Consider the following 1,568-nt stretch of genomic DNA (forward strand, 5'->3'; position numbering starts at 1 on the left):
AATTGTCCTGCACAATACCTACAGAACTCCATTTCAATTGAAACATATTCCTGAGTGACTTTTTTGCAGGCAATACTAATGTGAGTTGCCACCGTAAGACAAAATAAATAGACTGAGTTGTAAATGTTTTTGCTGTCCGCTACTTGTGAGAGGAAAGGTAATTGTATGCTACAGTAGAGTTAACAACTGACAATTAAATGTTTGTTGCACATTGGAAAAATCACATTTCATATCAGCAGCCTACATATATAATTCAATTAATTTAAAACTATATTAAGGATGTACAATTTCCACACATAGCTAATGTCATGTAATACCTTCTGTGGTCAAGTTTATTTTGTATCTTGTGTATAAATACCAAAGAAATGTAACTACATTTGCTCATTAACTAACATCCTGGTGTGGATGTTGAATCTGGCCAGTTGGTGGCGATAACGCACCGTTTTGTTAGTTTTTGACAACCGCCAAAAAACACATTAGATGACGTCGTTATTCCGCGACGATTACAACCTAAACAGAAAACATTGCATTGGTGTTGGCTAAGCCGACAGTGGAACCCTCGAAATCCACACCTCTGAGTGAGGAAGAGGAACAATTTAACACACCATCTTGGCATTGTCTTTTTAGTGGCGAGTTGGAAACAGTCTTACGTGATGAACTGTGCGTTGTCGTGTTTGGTCCTCGGCAGCAGGCTCCGCTGACGCCACTCGAGGAAGCGACTGAGGGTGAGCTCAGGGTTAGTGCTGACCTCCACCTGATCTTTGTACGACCAGATATCCAGACCGACCAGCATCACGCGAACACCCACGGGGCGATACAGCTGAAACAGAGCAGCATGCAAGCACACACTGGAGAGTGGAAATGAACCCAAAACTGAATGAACTGTCAAGTAATGCTATAAATCACAGAACCAATCATTGATAATGCTGTCACAGGAAACCACTGGGCCTAGTGCAGTCTGATGATGCATTCATGCTGGACTCTTCTCTTTCAGAGTGTGCAAAGAGGATCGGGAGATATGTGTGAAACATAACAGCTTAGGTGGGAAGATTAGATTTTCACAGTGAGAGAACTTGTCCTTGCTTTGATTGGTCATATTCCAGTCAGTAAAGAACAGATAGTATCAGGACAGATTTCTTGTATTTAATCCACAGTGAAAATGATGTCTGATGAAGTGCCCGACACGTGGCTGTGCTGCCTTGTTAAAAGTCGTATCTGCCGCCAAAGAAAATACACTAAATTACTGGTGAAAACAAATGGAATACTTTATTAGTCCAGAAGGGAAATTTGCATAAAATTACAAAACATTACGCTTCGAAACTCATTTGAACTTTAGAATGCCCTTATTTTATTGTCCCAGATTATTTTGCTCTAAGATCAGTGCTTTTTTTTTCACATCACAAGGTTGAATCGTTTTACCTGATAAACAACAGAGAAACAAACATACCTTGTCCACGTGGTTTGCTATTTCAAGCGCTCTGGCCTCTATCGTCTTCTTACTGCCAAACTTCTTATACTAAAAAGAAAGTATTGTTTGAATTAGTCATACAACCAACAACATGTCAGAT

General features: G+C 40.1%; 1 protein-coding gene across 1 annotated transcript in view; it reads right to left on the reverse strand.

Annotated features, from left to right (window-relative positions):
* Positions 1-646: 646 nt before the first annotated feature.
* LOC306775553 (disintegrin and metalloproteinase domain-containing protein 8-like) overlaps positions 647-1,568 on the reverse strand; it is a gene marked incomplete at both ends in the record, with an annotated part of 2,412 nt that continues 1,490 nt past the window's right edge. Inside the window, 2 exons of the mRNA XM_079266005.1 lie at positions 647-820; positions 1,448-1,516. Of these exons, the coding sequence (XP_079122131.1) occupies positions 647-820; positions 1,448-1,516 (243 nt within the window). The remainder of the gene's footprint in view (positions 821-1,447; positions 1,517-1,568) is intronic.

This window comes from Melanostigma gelatinosum (assembly GCF_949748355.1).
Source record: "Melanostigma gelatinosum genome assembly, chromosome: 3".
NCBI classification, from domain to species: Eukaryota; Metazoa; Chordata; class Actinopteri; order Perciformes; family Zoarcidae; genus Melanostigma; species Melanostigma gelatinosum.